Below are 21,081 nucleotides of genomic sequence, written 5' to 3' on the forward strand. Positions count from 1 at the left end.
AAGGACATCAAGACACTTGAACATGTCCAAAGAAGGGCAACAAGGCTGGGAGAGGCCTTGAGCACAGCCCTGTGAGGAGAGGCTGAGGGAGCTGGGGCTGCTTAGCCTGGAGAAGAGGAGGCTCAGGGGAGACCTTCTTGCTTTCTACAACTACCTGAAGGGAGGTTGTAGCCAGGAAGGGGTTGGTCTCTTTTCCCAGGCAAGCAGCAGCAGAACAAGAGGACACAGTCTCAAGCTGTGCCAGGGGAAGTTTAGGCTGGAGGTGAGGAGAAAGTTCTTCACAGAGAGAGTTGTTGGCCGTTGGAATGTGCTGCCCAGGGAAGTAGTGGAGTCACCATCCCGGGAGGTGTTCAAGAGGGGATTGGATGTGGCACTTGGTGCCATGGTGTAGTCATGGGGTCTGTGGTGATAGGTTGGACTTGATGATCTTTGAGGTCTCTTCCAACCTTTGTGATACTGTGAAGCCTCCATCACCTCCCTGGCCAACTTGTTCCAGTGTTCTACCACCCTCACAGTAAGGAACTTCCTCCTAATGTCCATCTCCCCTTCTCTAGTTTAAAACCATTGCCCCTTGTCCTGTTTCCCTTCTAAACAGTCCCTCCCCAGCTTCCTGGCAGGTCCCCTTCAGATACTGAAATGCTCTTCTCTTCTCTTCTCCAGGCTGAACAACCCCAAATCTCTTGGGCTGTCTTTTTAGGAGAGGTGCTACAGCCCTCTGATAGTTTTTTGTTGCCCTTGGTAATCTCGTGCCCACATGAGGTAATCTCTGGACCCTTCAGTATTTTGTGGAGCCAGCCTCTGCAGAATCCAACGGCATGAGATTGAACACATCCCAGTGTCAGGTTCTGCACATTTGCCACAGCAACCCCAGGCAGTGCTACAGGCTGGGGTCAGAGTGCCTGAGAGCAGCCAGGCAGAGAGGGACCTGGGGGTGCTGGTCGATGGTAGGCTGAACATGAGCCTGCAGTGTGCCCAGGCAGCCAAGAAGGTTAATGGCATCCTGGCCTGCATCAGGAACAGTGTGGCCAGCAGGAGCAGGGAGGTCATTCTGCCCCTGTACACTGCACTGGTTAGGCCACACCTTGAGTCCTGTGTCCAGTTCTGGGCTCCTCTGTTTAGGAAAGAGGTTGAGCTGCTGGAAGGTGTCCAGAGAAGGGCAACAATGCTGGGGAGAGGTCTGGAGCACAGCCCTGTGAGGAGAGGCTGAGGCAGCTGGAGAAGAGGAGACTCAGGGGTGACCTTCTTGCTCTCTCCAACTCCCTGAAGGGAGGCTGCAGCCAGGTGGGGGTTGGTCTCTTCTCCCAGACAAGCAGCACCAGAATGAGAGGACACAGTCTCAAGCTGCACCAGGGGAGGTTTAGGTTGGATGTTAGGTAGAAGTTCTATACAGAGAGAGTGATTTGCCATTGGATTGGGCTGTCTGGGGAGGTGGTGGAGTCACCATCATTGGAGGTGTTCAGGAGGAGACTGGATGGGGTGCTTGGTGCCATGGGTTAGCTGTTTGGGTGGGTTGGATTGGTTGATGGATTGGACGCGATGATCTTGAAGGTCTCTTCCAACCTGGTCTGGTCTGGTCTGGTCTATTCTATTCCATTCCATTCCATTCCATTCCATCCCATCCTATCCCATCCTATTCTATTTCTATTCTAATCAGCGTTTTGCAGGCCCTTCAGTACCTTCAGTAACAAGACCCAAAGCCTGTGGAGCCATTTTAGGCTGAAATGCCACTCTGACATTTGGATACCTGTGTCCACTAAAACTCCTACGATCTTTTCCTCTCTCTGGAGGTAGCTTTAGTGGTTAAACCCAGCTGGGTACCTGACATTCTGCGTGCCCTAAATCATTACTATCGTGTCACAAGGAGGAATTGCTCCGTCTCGAGGCCCACGGATAACATCCTTCTTAATTAGAAAAGTAGTGTTTTACTTCTCCCCCCACCCCCCCTTTCTCTCCAGGGGTGCAATTTATTGCCCAAGTGAAAGGCAATGAAAATCATTAAACCTTAAATCTCAGCCCTGACACCGAACACTCAGCTACCAAAGCCTTTTCCTCTCTGACCCAAACTGCCCTAAACCCACCCAACCATCCCAGCCCTTCCTGCCTGCCTTTGCCACGTGTTTATTTTTGCAGGTGTAAATTTAAGCTGAGGCCAAAGTTACACAAAACACCAGCGTGGCAAGGAGGACCTGTGAAGTGATATATGCCCAGTGATGAGAACCTGGAGTAAAAACAGGATATGACTGTAAGAAATGTGAAGGCCTAATTTCTCCCCAGGTCCCCAAATAGAAAGAGAGTGGAAATAAATGCTTCCAAGTAGGATATTCTTGGTGAATTAGAGTGAGTGTTTTCATTTTATCTTCCCAGTAATGATTTAAGATGACTTTTGTATGAATTTAAGCACCATAAAGAAATGAAAGCCTGGGAGGAAGATGGTTCTGAGGAAGATTTCCATGTTAAAATATCGAGGGTGATTTTCAAAGGCATTTAAGTGACTTATAGCCTACATCTCCTGAACTTAAAACTCTTAAGAGAAAACACTTTAAAGGTGCCCTGAGGGTGCAATTACGCTTTACAGCTTGAGCAGTCCTCACCATTCCCTCCTTGTTCAGGCTTCCTCTGTATCTGGCACCAGCTTTTAAACCATCAGACCCGGTAGAGGTGAAGTCAAAAGGCATTTCCTCCCTTCAGGTGAGCAAGCCGAGTTGGGTGAGCAAAGGACTCAGCCACCCTGTGAAGGTAGAAGGATTGCTGGGTCAAGGTCAGCTCTTCAACCTCCTGGCCTCCTGCAATGCCAGACATCACCCAAAGGGCACAGAAAGCAAACCTGCCCTATCCAAATTGACTAGAGGAACTATCTATCTATCTATCTATTTATTTATTTATTTATTTTCTACCAAGCCTTTGGTTCTTTGCAGCTCAGCTCCTCCGGGGCATGAGGCTCCACGCACTCAAGAATGATTGCAGATTTGTATGAGCTCTCCCTCGGTTGTTTCCTTAGCCATATATGAGCTCCACGGGATCCTCCTGCTGTCACTGACAACATCCTAGCTGCAACTGCCAGCTGGAAATGAGCCCCGGGACGCTGGGACGGGGAGCTGCAACCCGGGAGGCAGCCCCGGCAGCTGCTTCTTCCTAGGGCAGGCCTCTGAAGTCTCCAGCCCGGCCCCAATTCCTACCCCAAACCCCGAAATCCACCCAGCAGCTCCACCCCTTACTGCAGGTGTCACTCGGTGGGAAGCTGCTCGGGTACAAGGCCCGAGGCTCAACCACGTCCCTCTCCGGACCCCCACCCCGAGCACAGCCAAGCCGCCCGCGCTGCCGATGCTGCAGCGGGGAGCAGGGAGCGCTGGCTCTGCCGGCAAGCGGCGGGGCCTGAGGCACCGCCCCGCAACCGCACGGGCCCCGACCTCCGCGCCGGGGCCTGGCCGTGAGGGGCCTCCCGAGCCCGCCTCCCTCGGCCGCAGAGCGATCCCGCCTCGGCTCGGCCCGGCCCGGCCCGGGCGGGCGGCTCCCGCCTCACCCAGATCCCCGCAGCCCCTGGCCCCGCCCCGGGAAGCGCCGACCCGGAAGGCGTTTGGAGGTCATGGCGGGCAAGATGGCGGCGCCCAGGCGGTGAGCGGAGAGGGCGGCGGGAGCGGCGCTGCGGCCATGAGCGCTGCCCGCCGCTGCAGCCCGCCCCGGGCCATGGCAGGTACCGCTGCCCCGGCGGGGTCTGGGGGCGAAGGGCAGCCGTGCCCGGAGCTGTGCGGGCCGGTAGGGCGGGCGGGGCAGGGGAATGGGGCTGCGACTGGGGCCGAGCTGACCCTGGAGCCGAGCAGTCTCTGGCGGTGCTCTATAGAGTGCAATACAGAGCCTGACTGTTCCTCTGTACGTGTAGGGATATAGGCGTTGTGTCACACAGAGGTGTCCTTTACTTGTATTTGGCCACAGCGTTCTGGCCTGTATCAGCAGCGGTGTGGCCAGCAGGACCAGGGCAGGGGTTGTCCCCACGTGCTGGGCGCTGCTGAGGCTGCTCCTCCAGTACTGCCTTCACTTTTGGACTCCTCACTGCAAGGACATTGGGGCTGGTGAAGGGCGTAGAGCACAAGTCTTGTGAGGAGCGGCTGAGGGAACTGGGGTTGTTCAGCCTGGAGAAAAGGAGGCTGAGGGGAGACCTTTGGGCTCCCTGAAAGGGGTTTGGGTCCAGCTGGGGTTTGGTCTCTTCCACCAGGTAGCAAGTGACAGGACAAGACAAAAAAGCTTCAAGTTACTCTAGGGGAAATTTAGGTTGGACATAAGGAACAGTTTCTTCCCCAAGGGGATTGTTGGGCCATGAAACAGGCAGCCCAGGGCAGTGGCAGAGGGAAATCCATGGAGGGAGTTTAAAGCTGTGTAGATGTGGTGCTGAGGGAGGTGGTTTTGTGGTGCCTTGGCAGTGCTGGGTTAGTGGTTGAGCTTTTGGTTCCTCTTTCAACCAAAACAATTCTGTGACTGTGGTGCTGCCCTGTGTCAGCTGTCTCCCTTCAGCACTGCTTGTGTGATTCCAGCAAGATAATGTTGCTGATAGCAGATAGAGATAATAAGGGAACAACAAATTATAAATGCATCTCTGGAGAGCTGAAAGACTTGGAGGGGAAACCCCAGAACCCATAGAGCAAGCCTCTGCTCTCAGTGCTCAGAGCCTGAAAACTTGTTTCTCCCAACCTGAGCAGCCCTGCTTCCCACTGGAGCCCCTATTCCAAGAGGGATCTGGAGGTGATGGAAGGTGTCCAGAGAAGGGCCACGAGGATGAGCAGAGGGCTGGAGCTGCTCTGCTGTGAGGACAGACTGAGGGAGTTGGGGCTGTTCAGTCTGGAGAAGAGAAGGCTCCCAGGTGACCTAATTGTGGCCTTCCAGTATCTGCAGGGGGCTACAAGAAGGCTGGGGAGGGACTGCTTAGGATCTCAGGTAGGGATAGGACTAGAGGGGAATGGAATGAAACTGGAGGTGGGGAGATTCAGGCTGGAGGTGAGGAGGAGGTTCTTCCCCATGAGAGTGGTGAAGCCCTGGAATGGGTTGTCCAGGGAGGTGGTCGAGGCCCTGTCCCTGGAGGTGTTTAAGCCCAGGCTGGATGAGGCTGTGGCCAGGCTGATCTAGTGTGGGGTGTCCCTGCCCCTGGCAGGGGGGTTGGAACTAGATGATCCTTGTGGTCCCTTCCAACCCTGACTGATATTATGATACTATGATACTTGCTGGAGTGTCTCACAAGAGACACTGCAGTCTGAGTTAGGAGCAAAGTTGGTGGCAGAGAAGCAACTGCTATGTAATGTTGTCTTTGTTTGTTTTCTTTAACTAGGGTTATTATTCTGGCACCTGAAGAGCACTGGAGTCCGGCAGACACCATGCCAGTTCGTGCACCTGTGCCATGTAGCCCATGACAGGTTGATTACATTTCAGTACTTCAACTTCCTCAAGCGAATGGTAAGTCAGGCAGGGTATTTATCCCATCTGCCTCATTCTTTCATTCATGTTGGCTCATGTGCTGAATCCAAATGGAGGTTAGTTGATTAAAAAGAGTGTTTTTCTTATCAGCTGAGCTCAGGTGATTGTAAGCTTCTCCTTTTCTTCACTGGCATCTGAAACATTTGAGCTTTGCAGGAAGCTTGCTGTAGCAGAGGCAGTGCCTTGTGCTGCAGCAAGCCCTGTACTTGACAGGGCTTGTGGAGTGAGATGCTCATCTCCTGTTCAGAAATCACTTCATTTCATGTTTCTCAAGTCTTTATCTATAAAAATGCTAATAAGGGAGTCAAGTCTTGGCTGGCAGTCAGACAAGAGGTGGATGAACTCCCTTCTGGAGGTAGTGTGTTCTGCCTGATGAGTTAATCAGTTAATTTGAATCAAAACTCCTGAGCTTGTTAACTCGATGGGTTACATTCTGTAGGGTACTGCTAGTTTTGGGTATTGAAGTTATCATTCAGACCCTTGGAATTGTATCCTCCTCTTTGAAGAGCTGTATCAAAGGTGAGATGATGGTAGTGTAAGGCGTGCTTTACTCTTCACTGAGTTGTATCCTGTTAGTTTTGCTTTAGCTATGTCTGTGAAATATGGATGAGATGGAGTCTTACAGCTTATGATCACCTTGACACAAGGAGTGTGTAAACCTGTTGGTGGTCTCAACAACCCCTTGCAGTGCTACAGGCAGAAAGGGACGTGGGGGTACTGGTTGACAGGAGCCAGCGGTGTGCCCAGGTGGCCTAGAAGGCCAATGGCATCCTAGCCTGCATCAGAAATAATGTGGCCAGCAAAAGCAGGGAAGTCATTGTGCCCTGTGCTCAGCACTGGTTAGGCCACACCTTGAGTACTTTGTCCAGTTCTGGGCTTCCCAATTCAAGAAGGACATTGAGACACTTGTTCCAGAGAAGGGCAGTGAGGTTGGGGAGGGGTCTGGAGCACAGCCCCGTGAGGAGAGGCTGAGGGAGCTGGGGTTGCTTAGCCTGGAGAAGAGGAGGCTCAGGGGAGACCTTCTTGCTCTCTCCAACTCCCTGAAGGGAGGTTGTAGCCAGGTGGGGGTTGGTCTTTTCTCCCAGGCAACCAGCACCAGAACAAGAGGACACAGTCTCAAGCTGTGCCAGGGGAGGTTTAGGCTGGAGGTGAGGAGAAAGTTCTTCACAGAGGGAGTTGTTGGCCGTTGGAATGTGCTGCCCAGGGAGGTGGTGGAGTCCCCATCCCTGGAGGTATTCAAAAAGGCTTGGATGTGGCACTTGAAGCCATGGTTTAGTAGTCATGAGGCGTTGGGTGACAGGTTGGACTTGAGGATCTCTGAGGTCTTTTCCAGCCTTATTGATTCTATGATTCTATTTCTTGAGCTTCATTCCTGTACGAAGCAAGAGATGAGAGTCTCTTCTGTGCTTCTGGAGATCACCAGCACTTCCCAACTTCTTCTTTGTTTTGCCCTTGATGGGATCTGTAGTCACACCTTTCAGAGGTTTAGATCCCTCTTCCTCCTTAGAATTGTTAATGTGCAAGTTGAACCAAACCATGATTAGCTGAAAGCTCAGTCCTGGTATTCCTGTCATAGGTGCTTGAAATATATGGAGTAGTTTAGGGAAGAAAATAGACAGGAGAAGGGAAATGCTCTTTTTTTTTCTTCTTCTGCTTTTTTTTCTTCCACATATTTTCTTTGTCTGGGAAGGTGCACAATGTTTAGTGCTTGCATTGGGAGGCTGGAGTTGGTATGGGCCTGTGTGTACCTCTTTGTTTCAAGATGAATTGATCAATTGTATATCAGGGGATATTATCTGGTGCTGTGGAAGCTATGGAGGAGGAAGCAGTTTTGTTGAGTAGCAGTTCTTCACGCTTAAGTTAACATTATTGATGCAGCTGTGAGTTGAAAAGCTGCTTTTGTAGTGCCTAGTCCAACTTAGAAAGCTTTTTGCCTGTGAAATGGGCATTTGAAATTCAGGTTAAGTCATTCGTGTCGTTGGAGGAAGTAGTTCATAGATTCATCAAAGGGCTTGGGTTGGAAGGGACCTTAGAAGATCATCCAGTTCCAACACCCCCCTGCCATGGACAGGGATACCTCCTACTATACCAGGTTGCTCAAGGCCTCATCCAGCCTGGCCTGAAACACCTCCAGGGAGGGGGCATCCACAGCCTTCCTGGGCAACCTCTTCCAGTGGAATTTTTTCCTAAACTCCAGTCTGAATCTGCCCTCCTCAAGCCTTAATCCATTCCCTCTCACCCTGTCACTACAAGCCCTTATAAAAAGTCCCTCCCCAGCTCTCCTGTAGCCCCATGCAGATACTGGAAGGCTGCTGTAAGGTCTCCCTGGAGCCTTCTTTTCTCCAGGCTGAACAGCCCCAGCTCTCCCAGCCTGTCCCCACAGGGGAGGTTCTCCAGCCCTCTGATCATCTTTGTTGTCCTGACAGTTAGACTGATGTATCAATAACACTGCTGCTGTGAATCTGAAATGCACAGAAATCTCTTCTTACCTCTTCACCTCAACATTTCTCTTTCTCTTTAGTATGTAACACGGTGCAACAGAGACCTCAGCCAAAGAGCCAAGCCCAAGGCCGATTCAGTTGCCTCTCCTGTTCGTGAGCTTCAGCAGCTGGATCAAGAGAAAAAGGTTATCCACCAGATTAGACCCGTTCCACCTGTGTATCAACCTTTGTCTGAGCCATTAAGGAGGAATGAGTTGAGAGAAAAGAAGCCAGCTGCAGGAGCAGAAGAGCTTGTCCCAGCAGTAAGAGCAGAGCCCAGAGAAGACAGGCAGTGGAAAGAAATGAAGCTGCGGCTGGAGGAGCTGCCGGGAATTTTGGCACGCTTGTCCAAAATTAAGCTCACAGGTACTGCTGGTCATTTCTTCACTCCTCTGCATCCTCTTTGATAGCCAGAGTTCTTTAGATTCACAGACTGGTTCGAGTTGGAAGGGACCCTCAAAGGTGCTCTTGTCCAACCCCACCCCTGCAGTCAGCTGGGACACCTCCTGATCAGGCAGCCCAGGGCCACATTGAGTCTGATCTTGAATGTCTCCAGGGACAGGGCCTCGAGCACATCCCTGAGCAACCTGTTCCAGTAATTCACCACTTTCATTGTGCAAAACTTAGAATCATAGAATCAATAAGGTTGGAAAAGACCTCAGAGATCATCAAGTCCAACCTGTCACCCAACACCTCCTGACTAACTAAACTATGGCTTCAAGTGCCATGTGCAGGCCCCTTTTGAACACCTCCAGGGATGGTGACTCCACCCCCTCCCTGGGCAGCACATCCCAAGTGCCAATTACTCTTTCTGGGAAGAAGTTTCTCCTCACCTCCAGCCTAAACTTCCCCCTGGCACAGCTTGAGACTGTGTCCTCTTGTTCTGGTGCTGGTTGCCTGGGACAAGAGACCAGCCCCCAACTTCCTCCTAATGTCCAGCCTAAATCTACCCTGCTCCAATTTCAAACCACCACCTTTCATTCTGTCCCTAGAAGCCCTTCTTAACAGTCCCTCCCCAGTCCCTTCCCCAGCCTTCCTCATCAGATATTGAGATGCAGTTATAAGATCTTCCCAGAGCCTTCTCTTCTCCAGATGTTAGTGTGTAGGTTTTGGTGTGGTAATTCCCACTTCACTGACACAAACTACTTGGGTCAATTCCATCATATGTGTGCAGGAAACAGTTGTTTTATGGAAGCTTTTGTTTTCCTGTTACACTTGCTTTAAAACAGTGAGGGGGAGCTCATATCATGTGGCCAGCTAGCTTTTGGATTTCATAAGGAAGCTTTAGTACAAAAAAAATCCAGTGAAAGTGGGCTAGGAAGTGAATTTACAGGCACTGTATTAAGAGAGATGGGAACCTACTGGAGGGAGTCCAGTGGAGAGCTGTGAGGATGATTAACAGACTGGAACATCTCTCCTGGGCCTGTTTAGACTGGAGAAGGCTGAGAGGGCATCTTACTAATGCCTATAAATAACTGAGGGATGGGTGTCAAGATGAAGGTGCCCGGTGATAGGACAAGGAACAACAGGTACAAGCTGGAACACAGGAAGTTCCACTTCAACATGAGAATAATATGATGTGAGGGTGCTGGAGCCATGGAACAAACTGTGCAGAGAGGTTTTGGAGTCTCCTCTGGAGATTATCAGAACCTACCTGCATGTGCTCCTGTGTGACCTGCCCTAGGTGATCCTGCTTTGGCAGGTGGGTTGGACTTGATCTCTGGAGGTCCCTTCCAACCCCTAACATTCTGTGATTCTGTTTAAAGTCATCTTGCTTAAGTTTACCAAAGTTCTGTCTTATTTCCTTACTTTTCACTTGGGAAATCAGTATTTAGAATAGCACCAAAAGATGGCCTGAGTAATTTCCTATCTTACAGCAGAAAATGCTTGGGCACGACCAATTAAGTTTTCTGAACCAAGGTGAAGTTTACTTGTTCAAGTTAATGAAAGCAATGTTTCTTCAAACCAGCAGTTGCTTTGTAGCCTAATTGCATTCTCCCTGTTCTGATAGTGATGTTTAATGACTATAAATTACTTCTTTGCCAATAGGTAGTGCTAGATATGCTTTTATGCCTAAGGAAGCTCAAATGATCTGACCACAGCCTTACGTCTTGTCTGTACCGGGGCCAAGAACAGAGAGATCATTTTTTAAGTCCCTGCTGTGGTGCTCTTTCCAGGGGGTGAAAATAAATTCCTGATAATAAAACTGTTGTCCTTTGCCATAATGAGATAAAAATCCTGATTTCAGTCTTTCTCCTAACACTTTCTGTCTTGCAGTAGGTGCTGTTTGGTTCTCCTTGGAAAAACTGTACTGGCCACCCATGGTGTACAGTGGTCAGTTAAAGCTTTCTCTAACACAAAGCCTTCTAGATCTCAGTGGTGATGAGGCAGTCTCATAGATTTATGGAATGGTTGGGTTGGAAGGGACCTTAAAGATCATCTAGTTCCACCCCCTCTCATGGACAGGGATACCTTCCACTAGATCAGGTTGCTCAAGGCCTCATCCAGCCTGGCCTTGAACACCTCCAGGGAGGGGCATCCCCAGCTCCCCCTGGGCAACCTGTTCCATTTTCTCACCACCCTCACTGGAAAGAATTGCTTTCTAATCTTCAGTCTAATTCTGCCCTCCTCAAGCTTCAATCCATTCCCCTTGTCTTGTCACTACATGCCCTTGTATTTCCCTTCCCAGCTCTCCTGTAGCCCCCTTCAGGTAGTGGAAGGCTGCTCTCAGGTCTGCCTGGAGCTTTCTCTTCTCCAGACTGAACAGCCCAAATTCTCCCAACCCATCCCCATCGGGGAGGTTCTCCACCCCTCTGATCACCTTCATGGCCTCCTCTGAACCTACTCCAGCATCTCCATGTCCTTCTTGTGCTGGGGTCCCCAGAACTGGATGCAGTACTGCAGGTGAGGTCTCAGGAGAGCGGAGTAGAGGGGCAGAATCGCCTCCCTTGTCCTGTTTTGGACCTGGCAAGACTTAATGTTCTCTGAATGTCCAAATGTCCTTCCTTACAGTACAGAAAACAAAACCTCAAGACATTTCTTTTGTGCTGGTACTGTGTTGGGTTTGTAGACTTGAGGGAAGCAAAGCCTGTTATTGGATGCTTTGCTATGTCACTTCTGTGTTTTAACCTTAGTAAATTCAAATTTAGGTGTAAATAAACTCTCCCCAGGGGAAGTTTAGGCTGGAGGTGAGGAGAAAGTTCTTCCCAGAAAGAGTAATTGGCCATTGGGATGTGCTGCCCAGGGAGGTGGTGGAGTCACTGTCCTTGGAGGTGTTCACTAAAGGCTTGGATGTGGAGCCATGGTTTAGCTGTGAGGAGGTGTTAGGTACTAGGTTGGACTTGATGCTCTCTGAGGTGTTTTCCAACATGATTGGCTCTATGATTCTAAAAGAGAACCTCCAAAAAGCTGTAGAAACAGCAGCTCTGATGCCACACACAAAAAAATACCACAGAAAGTACTTTCCTCCAGTAAAAAGCTACTCTTCTATCTTCCTGGAGTTCTTGAAACTTTCATTTTGAGGGGCACCAGCAAGAGTCAGATGTGTGACTAACACTGAGCTCACCCCTAAGAAATACCAGCAAGCATAAGAGCATGGATTTCAAGTGCTTAAAATGACAGTTCTCCCCAGCACATCCAGCACGTATCAGATAATTGTCCTGGCCATTTTGTGGCAGGCAAACCCTTATCTCTTGCCTCTGTCTTGCTGCATAGTTCAGCTCTTGGCTTTTTGTCCCCCCTGTGCTGCTCAGTATTAGTAGTATGTTGCTTCTGCTGGACCCACCACTGATACCTTGCAAGTGGTATATGAGCAATTAGCTCTCCTGGCATGTCCTTAATGAGGTGATTTTCTTTAAGTGGCTCTTTTATGTGAAGTCAAAAGCTGTGCTAGTTACTGAGGTAGAATTACATTAAAAAAAATAAATCTCAACAGATCCAGAAATGTTATTAAAAGTTAAAATGCCAACCAAAGTGACCAGACAGAGAGAGAACATGAACTGTTGCCTTCCAGTGTCTAAAGGGGGCTCCAAGAAATCTGGGGAGGGACTTTTGAGGGTGTCAGGGAGTGATAGGACTGGGGGGAGTGGAACAAAACTAGAAATGGGTAGACTCAGATTGGATGTTAGGAAGAAGTTGTTCCCCAGGAGGGTGCTGAGAAACTGGCACAGGTTGCCCAGGGAGGTGGTGGAAGCCTCCTGCCTGGAGGTGTTTGCAGCCAGGCTGGATGTGGCTGTGAGCAACCTGCTGTAGTGTGAGGTGTCCCTGCCCATGGCAGGGGGGTTGGAACTGGCTGAGCCTTGAGGTCCCTTCCAACCCTGACAATTCTGTGGTTCTGTTTGGTGGGGAGATTTGCATGGAAGTAGAAAGTGTGAGAGAGTAAGCTGTGCGAGGGTGGGTTTGTGGGAGAGGAGTTGCGTTGTTCCGTCTTGCTTGTAGGACAGTGTAGGGGACGAGTAGGCAAAATCCTGGGTGTAGTGTGTGGAGCAAGGAAAGAGAATGAGCTTTTTTTTTCCCCCAACTGCTGTAATCACTTAGAGACATGCTCTATCTGTGAAGAGTGTGGTTGTGTAGCTCTTTGATTTTCCGTTATCGTCAAGAGCAGAAACCAAATCCTCCGCGGTGAGTTCTTGGGTTCCAAACGACACACAGCTCGGGTCCCTTCACCCATGACGTTCTGCTGCAGCTCATATCCTGTGTGGGGCTTTTTGGCAGGCTCTTTATTTATACTTTTTAGAGTATGAAATAATAAAAAAACAAACTCTGCATTATGCTAAAATGGGACTTCCTTATGCCCTTTTCTCTTCCCGCTGCTGAAGTGAAGAGAGTGTTTGTTTGTGTTCTGAACTGTAATTCACCTTTGGAAGGAAATGAGTTTAGCTATTACCATACCCTCCTGCTTCGTGTAAACTTCAGCTCTGGTGACTCTTGCCATTACAAGCTCTGCCTTCCCAACAGGAAAAGATTGCTGTTTATATTCTTTTGCCATGAAAAACAATTAGGGAACTTCTGATTACTTGTTGCAGAGTCTTACCTTTTTTGGGGTTCAGTTTTGTCCTTTCACAGAATCACCAAGGTTGGAAGAGACCTCAAAGATCATCAAGTCCAACCTCTCACCACAGACCTCATGACTAAACCATGGCACCAAGTGCCACATCCAAGCCCCTCTTGAACACCTCCAGGGATGGGGACTCCACCACCTCCCTGGGCAGCACATTCCAATGGCTAGCAACTCCCTCTGGGAAGAACTTTCTCCTCACTTTGAGCCTAAACTTCCCCTGGCACAGCTTAAGACTGCGTCCTCTTGTTCTGGTGCTGGTTGCCTGGGAGAAGAGACCAACCCCCACCTGGCTACAACCTCCCTTCAGGTAGTTGTATACAGCAATGAGGTCTCCCCTGAGCCTCCTCTTCTCCAGGCTAAGCAACCCCAGCTCCCTCAGCCTCTCCTCACAGGGCTGTGCTCAAGGCCTCTCCCCAGCCTTGTTGCTCTTCTCTGGACACATTCAAGTGTCTCAATGTCCTTCTTAAACTGAGGAGCCCAGAACTGGACACAGGACTCAAGGTGTGGCCTAACCAATGCAGAGTACAGGGGCACAATGACTTCCCTGCTCCTGCTGGCCACACTCTTCCTGATGCAGGCCAGGATGCCCTTGGCCTTCTTGGCCACCTGGGCACACTGCTGGCTCGTGTTTAGGCAGCTGTCAATCAGCACCCCCAGGTCTCTCTCTGTTTGGCAGCTCTCAGCCACTCTGACCCCAGCCTGTAGCTCTGCATGGGGTTGTTGTGGCCAAAGTGCAGCACCTGGCACTTTGTAGTTAGTGTCTTGTGTTGGATGCTGTCTGACCAATTGTTTCTTCCCATCCACAGACACTTGGAACACTACTGCAGCTCTGACAGGTTTTCAGAGTTAGAAATGTTAACTTAGCAACCCCATCCTAAAGTTTGTGTAACTGAAAGTAGGTCTACAAGTACCTGAAAGGAGGTTGTAGCCAGGTAGGGGTTGGTCTCTTCTCCCAGGCAAGCAGCATCAGAACAAGATGACACAGTCTCAAATGGCACCAGGGGAAGTTTAGGCTGGAGGTGAGGAGAAAGTTCTTCCCAGAGAGAGTTGTTGGCCATTGGAATGTGCTGCCCAGGGAGGTGGTGGAGTCCCCATCCCTGGAGGTGTTCAAAAAGGGATTGGACGTGGCATTTGGTGCCATAGTCTAGTAGTCATGAGGTGCTGGGTGACAGGTTGGACTTGATGATCTTTGAGGTCTTTTCCAACCTTATTGATTCCATGATCCTATAATAAGAGATGTGAAGTTTTTAGGGTGTTGGGCAGTGATAGGACTAGGGGGAATGCATCCAAGCCAGAGGAGGGGGGATTTAGATTAGATATTAGGAAGAATTCATCATAAGGGTGGTGAGACACTGGAACAGGTTGCCAAAAGAGGTGGTGGAAACCTCATCCCTGGATGTTTTTAAGGCCAAGCTGGATATGGGTCTGGGCAACCTGATCTAGTGGAAGGTGTCTCTGCTCATTGCAGGGGGCTTGGAACTAGATCATCCCTGGAAGTGTTCAGGAGGGGATTGGACGTGGCACTTTGTGCCATGTAGTAGTCATGAGGTGTTGGGTGACAGGTTGGACTTGATGATCTCTGAGATCTCTTCCAACCTTATTGATTCTATGATCTTTAAGGTTCCTTCCAGCCCTGACAATTCTATGATTCTAAGTTATTTCTAATAGGAGGAAATTCTGATTATAATTCAAACATTGAGAAGTTCAGGTTGTCTCAGCTTCTTACATTTTACCTCAAGCTTACATCCAAGTAATGTTTCACTAAGTAACCACAGATGGAAATGAAGATGAGCTGTGTGCAAAACCACCAGGGAGTTAAACTGGAAAGTTTAACTTGGGGGAAGTGTGACAAAGGCATGAGATAAAAAATGCTGAGTGTTCTCATTAGGCATTTCTCTGTGATCTGCAAAAGTTTTCTCACCATTGTTCCTGTAATCAGAGTTGCCTTGCGTGTTGGTCCTTGGTGAGGACAGCCAGCACCTTGTGTAGCACTTGTCTGAGAAGTGAATCCATCAGTCAGGCTTAGATGTAAACTTAACAGCTCACTTCTAAACAGCTGGACAATTTTAGCTCTAACTTGCAAGCCTGTTGTGGAAGGGGCTGTGGCTTTAGTGTACCTCTATCTCTGCAGTGGCTGGTAGCATTGAGTCCTGACTCCAGGCTGCCCTAACACAGATCTTCAGAAAGTCATACTAGAGCCTGTATCACAGTATGACTCAGGTGGGAAAGGACCTCGAGGATCATCGAGTCCAACCTATCAACACAGACCCCATGGCTAGACCATGGCACCAAGTGCCACATCCAATCCCCTCTTGAACACCTCCAGGGATGGTGACTCCACCACCTCCCTGGGCAGCACATCCCAATGACGAATTACTCGCTTGGTGGAGAACTTTCTCCTCACCTCGAGTCTAAACCTCCCCTGGCACAGCTTGAGACTGTGTCCCCTTGTTCTGGTGCTGGGTGCCTGGCAGAAGAGACCAACCCCCACCTGGCTACAACCACCTTTCAGGTAGTTGTAGAGGGCAATGAAGTCACCCCTGAGCCTGCTCTTCTCCAGGCTAAACAACCCCAGCTCCCTCAGCCTCTCCTCACAGGGCTGTGCTCAAGGCCTCTCCCCAGCCTTGTTGCCCTTCTCTGGACACGTTCAAGTTTCTCGATGTCCTTCTTAAACTGAGGGACCCAGAACATGTTTCAAACATGTATTTAAGAAGGCCAGCTCTAGAACCCCCAGCACAAGAGGGACATTACCTTGTTGGAGAGGGTCCAGAGGAGGCCACAACAATGATGTGAGGGTGGAACCCCTGTGGGCTCCTCACAGGGAGGTGCTCCATCCCTTGCCTCATGGTTGTGGCTGCTTCTAGATCCGTTCCAACAGGTCTGTGCCTCTCCTGTTCTGAAGGAACCTGTCTTGTTTGCCAAAACCAGGTGGAATTTGTTGGCTGTATTGCTCACATACGAATTTATCTCTGTGCTGAAGAAGTGTTGAACTGGGAATCAGAAGCCTGAGGGATTTGCTGCTGACTTAGGATGTGATTGGGAGCATCCTGCTGCATCTGTGTGTGTTGTGTATGTGTAAAACAAAGACATTGGCTGTTCCAATGTTGTGTAATGGCTCTTTGAGTGGTACCAAGCCTCATGGAGCAACAAATAAAGTGCCTGTATTGTGCTTGTGGGTTAAAAACCTGGGAACAACCACTCTAGTAAAAAAAATCCATTTGGTTTACTGGAGTTCCAGTCTGGTTTCACTTCTTTCTGGCATAATGACATTTATTGGGGCATTTGTTTTTTAAATGGTAGCTTGAATATAGCCAGAAACTTTGTCAGTGGTTTATTAGTATATATTGTTTAGGTTATTGCTAGCCTGCTTTTATTCTTGATTCTAAATATGTTTCATACTCCTTTTAAAGTAGTTCTCTTTTGTGAGTGTTGAAGAGGAGCTATTATCCTATCAGAGAAGCAAAGCTTGGGAGCAGCAGCTTTCTGGGAATGTGTTTGCCAGGCTACAAGGGAAGCTAATGAAGTAAAAATAAACTATTACTGCAGTTCAGTTTTTGCAAAGCATTTACAAATTGGTCAATGGTCAGAAAGAGATTATCTGCTCTGCTCCTGAGAGTGCACTTGGATTTTAGAGGGTGTGATGCAAAGGCTTGTTGTAAATTCTGCGAACACAACTGCAAAGCAACCGTGTCCTGGGATGCATCCAAAGCAGTGTGACCAGCAGGAGGAGGGAGGTGATTCTCTGCCACCTCTCTGCTCTGGTGAGCCCCCACCTGGAGAACTGCAGCCAGTTCTGGTGCCCCCAGCATAACAGGGTCATTGAACTGTTGGAGTGGGGCCTGATGAGGGCACAAAGATGACCAGGTGGCTGGATTGCCTCCCCTATGGGGACAGGCTGAGAGAACTGGGACTGTTCAGCCTGGAGAAGGCTCTGGGGAGACCTGAGAGCAGCCTTCCACTACCTGAAGGGGGCTACAGGAGTGCTGGGAAAGGACTTAATACAAGGGCTTGTAGTGACAAGACAAGGGGAATAGATTGAAGCTTGAAGAGGGCAGAATTAGACTGAAGATTAGGAAGAAATTCTTTCCAGTGAGGGTGGTGAGACACTGGAACGAGTTGCCCAGCGGGGGCTGTGGATGCCCCTCCCTGGAGGTGTTCAAGGCGGGGTTGGATGGGGTCTTGAGCAAGCTGGGCTGGTGGGAGGTGTCCCTGCCCATGGTAGGGGGTGGAACTAGGTGATCTTTAAAGTCCCTTCCAACCCAAACCATTCTGTAATTCTATGAAATTATTGTCCCAAATTTAATTTGCTTCAGGAGTCTGGCCTTCTGTGGCGTGCAGGTAGTAATCTGCAGCAAACCTTAGCTATTCCCATCCCCAAGCACATCTCAGTGTGAAAAGGAGACAGTGGTCAGTTGTGTAGCACCAATAGGGATGACTGGCTTTCCAGAAACCAGAGTGTGAAAAGTGGAAGGAAAAATCCTTCAGCTTTTGGAAGGCTTGTGGTCTTTAAGGATCTCTAATAAAACAGTGAAAGAGTTTCTCAAATTCAAGCAGAAAGGCTTTTGTCATTCCCTGTGTACTGATGTGTCAGCAGTACAGGAGTAGAAAGGGAATGTAAAGCTTGAACTGGTTTGCTTTGGCTTTCTAGGCTTTGATTTTGGCTTGGCCACTTTTTAACAGGGGGCAAATCAAATATGGCAGAGTGATTTGCATACTAGAAATACAACCCAGGGCTTTCTAAAGGCAGATCACATTGCAGTGAAGCTGAAGAGGAATGTGAGGAATACACTATAGAGTTCTGGAATGTTGGTGTGTTTTTTTCATGCTGGAAGCATCATCCTCTGTCCTTGCCACTAATCTCTTAGCACTTTTCTTTTTCAGTTACATTGAAATGGGAGAGAAATGTCCCCTGTTCATTTTTGTGAAAGCTAAAGATGTTTAAAAGAGTGAAAATTAGGTTTAGGCTGAGATCATAAGTTTAAGTCCTGGCTTCTTTTTGAAGAGCATATATAATGCCAACTCTCAGCCACAAATCTTGAAGGGATCAATTCCATCTATTATGCAATGAGGTGAAGTTAATTTGGCCCCCGAAGCACTAAACTAACAGGGATTAAAAAACAAACAGAGTCAATGACCTCATTCCCTTGATGTGATCTCAATTAAATATACTTTTTCCCTCCATGAAAGCAGAAGATTAAGTTATTGCTTCCAGAGTAAAAGAAAATAAACTTCCCAGTCCAAAGGGAATGTGTTCTTATTGACTCTGAGCGTGTGGCACTTGAGCTGCGCTGGGCGCCGAGAGGAGCGGGGGCTGCCTCGCGCTGCCCGGGCGCTGAAAACACCTGCTCCAGTGGGCTGGGGGAGAGGATGGACCACAGCCTGCAAGCCCTTTTAATGAGATCTTTGCTAAGTCACACCGAGATGACTGGCTGAAATTAATCTGGAGAAATCAATGGGGACTTTAATTAGTGCTGGGGCTGCGCAGCGTTAGAATTTCTTTGAGGTCAGTGCGGCGGTAATGTTACACCGACTGTTTGCCAATCTGCTCCACCTTGCTTCTCCTCCAGTTGGTGTTTGCCCCCTAATAAATTGGTGTAAAGTGCTCTCTAAGATAAGTTTTAATTAAATTCTTGTCTAGAAGAGGTGTGATTTATTATGCAAAAAAAAAAAAGAAGTAATGAAGGTAAGCACTCTAGAAATGCAACCACCACTGTTTTGCCATCGTCTTCTCCAGGCATTTTTAACTCCCTCAGCTCTAAAACAAAGCACAGCCTAAATATTTTTTTGAGGGGGTGATTTACTAAGAGGGGTCCAAGAGTTTTGGAACCAAGGTGCTGTTGTGTTTATGGAATAAATGGGGCCAAGTCACAGAATCAACAAGGTTGGAAGAGACCTCAAAGATCATCAAGTCCAACCTGTCACCCAACGCCTCATGACTACTAAACCATGGCACCAAGTGCCACATCCAATCCCCTCTTGAACACCTCCAGGGATGGGGACTCCAACACCTCCCTGGGCAGCACATTCCAGTGGCTAACAACTCTCTCTGGGAAGAACTTTCTCCTCACCTCCAGCCTAAACTTCCCCTGGCACAGCTTGAGACTCTGTCCTCCTGTTCTGCTGCTGGGTGCCTGGGAGAAGAGAGCAACCCTCTCCTGGCTACAACCTCCCTTCAGGTAGCTGAGCAAGAAGGTCTCCCCTGAGCCTCCTCTTCTCCAGGCTAAGCAACCTCAGCTCCCTGAGCTTCTCCTCACAGGGCTGTGCTCCAGACCCCTCCCCAGTCTTTTAGAAGTGGTCAATCTCTGCATGTCTGACCCATGGGGTTACAGAGTCTGGGGTTATCTCACAGCTTCTCAAATGGAAAAGGCTCCATTGTGGCTTCTTTCTAGTTTAGAAGGCTTCAGTGGGAGCCTGGTGGAATCACAGCCAGGGACTTGCCTTGGTATAGGGCAGAGACCCACTCCAGGTGATCCTGCTTTCTAGCAGGGGGCTTGGATTCAATGAGTGTTTGAGGTTCCTTCCAACCCCTAACATTCTGTGGGGTTTGTGTAACAGCCACTTGCACAACACCCTCTGAATGCAAGACTAAATAATTACTGTTTATAACAATATTACGAATACGATAATAATATTCAGCTGCCAACAGCTTTGAGTACTTAGAGAAAAGTTTTGATGAGCAGCAAGTTTTCTTCACTGTCTCTTTGGGATTAAATCCTAAGGCTCTTATGCAGGCACAGTTCTTAAACTTAGCACTTTGCATGTGTGTCTGTGCTGGCAGGTCTCTGCCCTGACATTTAGGTTTTCATCTCCACTAACACTTCTTAGTAGATAATCCAGGTATTTTCAGTCAGCAAAGGTTATTTAGTTGTCATTTCACTTCAGACAAACAGATTTTGTAGCAATCAGGAAGGTGAGAGGGGCACAAAGATGAGCCAAGGGCTGGAGCACTTCTGCTATGAGGATAGGTTGAGGGAGCTGGGGTTGTTCAGCCTGGAGAAGAGAAGACTCTGAAGGAACTTTTTAGCTGCCTTCCAGTTCCTGAAGGGATCCTACAGGAAAGCTGCAGAGGGACTTTTCATAAGGGTGTCTAGAGATAGGACAAGGGGGAACGGTTTGAAGCTGAGGGAGAGCAGGGTTAGACTGGATCTTAGGAAGAATTTCTTCAGTATGAGGATGGTGAGACTCTGGAATAGGATGCCCAGGGAGGTTGTGGATGCCTCCTCCCCTGGGGTGTTCAAGGCCAGGCTGGATGAGGCTTTGAGCAGCTGAGTCATGTTGAGAGGCATCCCTGCCCATAGTGGGGAGGTTGGAGTAGATGATCTCTAAGGTCCCTTCCAAGCTAAGCCATTCTGTGATGCTTTGATTAGGGCTAGCTGAGGTCTGAAACACATAATTACATGCAGATTATAATTTAAATAGTTTTTTTTAATAGCTATGAATTTCAGACTGTAAGGTCATGAGCAATATAGTCAGTGACTCTCTCTAGTATAAGAAACTGTTCCTACTGTTTCTTGCCAGAAGTGAAGTTATGAGACCCTATTATTTGGGTAACTACAATATTAGGGTTGAGATTTGGGTGACTTCATTTTAAGGATGTGATTTGCAGTGCCCTAGTAAAGTGGGACTTTTGGATGACAAAACTGAAATGGATTTGTATGATTCTACTCAAAATTCTGAGGCCTGTAAGAGCTGCTCTGCTCATGTGCTGATGTGGTTGTGCCTTCTGCCTGAAGTGGCCATGTCAGATGGGAGCAGTGTGAGCAGACACTTGTACAGTGGAGTCACTGCCTCCACCAGCTGTAGCCTACATGCCCTGGGTCTCTTGACTCTTCCCTGCTTCAATTCCTGCTATCATTTGCTATAATTCATATCTCATGGCATTTTACTGGGTTTCTTCCACATCAGACTCTGCAATGGCCTGTGAGTTACTGGAGCAATCACATCTCTTGTACATGTTGCATGAGGCAGTTTGATCCTGGAACAAATCCATAAAATAGAGCACACAGAGGGCCTAAGTTTTATTCTCACCTGCTCTGCTAATGTGCTGCTGCTGGGTTTCTGATTTCACCCCTGACAGTTCTC

The 21,081-nt window shown here is 48.8% G+C and overlaps 1 protein-coding gene across 1 annotated transcript in view; it reads left to right on the plus strand.

Moving 5' to 3' along the window:
- Positions 1–3,563: 3,563 nt before the first annotated feature.
- Positions 3,564–21,081, plus strand: part of COX10 (cytochrome c oxidase assembly factor heme A:farnesyltransferase COX10) — a 157,292-nt gene continuing 139,774 nt past the window's right edge. Inside the window, exons 1-3 of the mRNA XM_068168654.1 lie at positions 3,564–3,691; positions 5,315–5,439; positions 7,982–8,306. Coding sequence (XP_068024755.1) covers positions 3,649–3,691; positions 5,315–5,439; positions 7,982–8,306 — 493 coding nt within the window. The 5' untranslated portion in view covers positions 3,564–3,648. The remainder of the gene's footprint in view (positions 3,692–5,314; positions 5,440–7,981; positions 8,307–21,081) is intronic.

Source organism: Melanerpes formicivorus, unplaced genomic scaffold, assembly GCF_026170545.1.
Source record: "Melanerpes formicivorus ecotype bairdi unplaced genomic scaffold, bMelFor1.0.p_v2 SCAF_147, whole genome shotgun sequence".
In the NCBI taxonomy this organism is placed as follows: Eukaryota; Metazoa; Chordata; class Aves; order Piciformes; family Picidae; genus Melanerpes; species Melanerpes formicivorus.